At 45.7% G+C, this 2,549-nt stretch overlaps 1 protein-coding gene across 1 annotated transcript in view; it reads left to right on the top strand.

Moving 5' to 3' along the window:
* The window catches only part of LOC107103667 (collagen alpha-1(XIV) chain-like), a 67,073-nt gene that overhangs the window by 54,892 nt on the left and 9,632 nt on the right, over positions 1-2,549 (top strand). Inside the window, exons 24-28 of the mRNA XM_015403457.1 lie at positions 720-829; positions 960-1,118; positions 1,227-1,304; positions 1,457-1,543; positions 1,626-1,679. Of these exons, the coding sequence (XP_015258943.1) occupies positions 720-829; positions 960-1,118; positions 1,227-1,304; positions 1,457-1,543; positions 1,626-1,679 (488 nt within the window). The remainder of the gene's footprint in view (positions 1-719; positions 830-959; positions 1,119-1,226; positions 1,305-1,456; positions 1,544-1,625; positions 1,680-2,549) is intronic.

Here is a 2,549-nt window from a genome sequence, read left to right as displayed (position 1 = left end):
ATGCTTAAATGAATATACACCATCTAATTTCACTAAAGATAAAATATAATCTTTAGAATGACACCATGTATACCGTCTCTGATTCCTGTTGAAAGCTCTCCACATGCTGAAAGGTCAGAGGCTGCAGTCAGCTGCCTGAGCCTCCCAGACGATTCAGTATGAGGCTCTAATCGCTCCATTCATACGGGAAGCAGATTCCACACTATGACAACCCACCACTCCTCCTGCAGCTAAGGCTGCTTCCTCCACTGAACAATTCACTGCCGGTATGAGTTTGACAGCATGCCGACGTGTCAACTGTTCAAACTCTGCACCGCCCTCCTCAACCGGCATGATGCCAAAACGCCAAACCGAGCCGGTAGCAAAAGCTACAGAGATGTTCTGTCAGACCATCATGCCCAAAGTCAATACACATTCACAACACGTCAGATTTACGGTTATCCCTTCAGGTTTGTACGAAAAAACAATTTAATTCAGATCACCATATGCTTCAAAAAACACCAAAAAGCAAGTAATAAATAGTTCTTTTCTGTACATGACTAAAGGGAAACACGCCTGTTGAGGTAGTTTAAAGTTTATTTCTCGTACAAAACTAATGGGATTAATGGGTTTGGACTATAGGTATGCTGGTCTGACGGGGTATGCTCATCTGACAGGAGCTGGTTAGAGCAGTACAGCAAGCTTTGAAATGATGACAAACAGTCTGATGTTGTTCACAGCGTCTACCAAACACCTGATGTACTTCAGTCTGGACTACAGGGGAGAAGTTCAGCAGCTCACCTTTGATCAGCCACAGGTCCACAAGATCTTCTATGGAAGTTTTCACAAGGTGAGATGCTCCAGAGCCAAACCTTCATCAGATCCTTCCACAGATGGAGATGCTCTAAAAGGTGATTTAATGGGTGAAAAGTTTGGTTCCCCCTGGAAACGGAGCTACTTCCTGTTCTTGGTTCTGGCAGGTCCACCTGTCTGTCAGCCAGGTGAGCGTCTCCCTGTCGGTGGACTGTCAGCCTGTGGGTGAAAGGCCCGCCCGTCCTCTGGGGAACCTGCCGACCGATGGATTCGAGATGCTGGGCAAACTGGTGAGAAGCAGAGGACCTAACAGCGGCTCCGCCCCGGTACGGCTCCGACTCCTCCTCCCATTCCCAGTCTGTCTGTGAAGGACCAGAACAACCTGCTGGTCCTGCAGGTGCATCCAATGCTTGTTTTTCTGCCGCTGTGTCCAGTTTCAGCTGCAGTCCTTTGAGATCGTCTGTAACACCAGCTGGGCGTCCGCGGACACCTGCTGTGACCTTCCTGCAGCGGTAAGTGCTGCCTCCATCTTTCCTTTCTTGATTGAAGGGCAGCTTTCCGTGTGAAATAAGGCGGACTGACCCTGAGACGATGTTTCTCCTCCTAAAGCAACATTCAGCATCAGCAGGTGACATTAACCCTTTCTGGACTCTTTCTGTCCCAGAGAGATGAGGAGAGCTGTCCTGCACAGCCGTTTACATGTTCCTGCTCCTCCAACATTCCTGGGGCTCCGGGTCCTCCTGGACCAACCGTATGTCACCTCCGCTACTTTCAGCCGTGTCATAAATAAAGAGGCATATTTCTGATGATTAATAAAGTCTGTTTCCTCACAGGGGAGACCAGGTCCTCGTGGAGAGAAGGGAGATAGGGGAGAGCAAGGCCAAAAGGTGAGCTTTCAGGTTCCTTTCTTCATTTAAGTAAATTCACTAAAGTTTATCAGTGATGACCATCAAGTTTCATATGTTATAAAACTCCAAGAGGAGTAAAGTAAAGTCTGCTTAATGTTTCTGGGTACATTTCAGTCCTATAACCTTAGATATGTTCCATGCAGTGAAGCCATAAGAGCAGCCATGTTTGAAGCTGATCCAGTAGAGATGCAAACTATCTGTAATGGATGAATATGAAATATAATGTTAATATGTTGGATTTTATACTGTTAACATTTTAATGGATTTACCATTAAAATAGTTTAGGGGATTTCTGAGTGGTTTGTATGGATCCACCAAACCATTTCCTATAGTGCACTGGTCTACCTTCTGTCCCAGTTATCCCATCATCAAGGACAGACATTTTGTCCTGATGGGAGTTTTTACAGCTCAGCTTAAATCTTCTGCTGGATCACAGCATTAACTCTGTTAGAGGAGCTGCTTTGCTCTGTTTCACCTTATGCTGATGAAGATTCCATCATCCAGGTCAGAGTCAGTCCAAAGAAGTTAAAATCAATCCTCTGGACTTTGTTTCCGAGTCTGAAGACGTTTCTCTTCCATCCAGGAAGATTTTTCATCCAAAATGTCAGAAATAGCGTTTAGTTCCAGGTTTTATCCAGCAGCCCAACAAAGCCTGGTTTTAGTTTAGAAAACATGCAAATAGAAACGGATGAACGGGTCCCCCCCTTTGGAATGGGGGTCGCTTGGCTTCTTTGTTAGCCTGCAATGCCCCATACCTGTCTTCTGTAGACCAGGGGTAACCAACTAAAAATCAGCGGGGTTCGAATAAAGAAATTCATCAACCAGTAAAGGTCCAGAGACATTTCTGAT

The sequence above is a fragment of the Cyprinodon variegatus genome, unplaced genomic scaffold (genome assembly GCF_000732505.1).
Source record: "Cyprinodon variegatus isolate N-32 unplaced genomic scaffold, C_variegatus-1.0 Scaffold1501, whole genome shotgun sequence".
NCBI lineage: Eukaryota > Metazoa > Chordata > Actinopteri > Cyprinodontiformes > Cyprinodontidae > Cyprinodon > Cyprinodon variegatus.
Note: the sequence above shows the minus strand (reverse complement) of the source record. Positions and strands in the feature narration are given on the sequence as shown.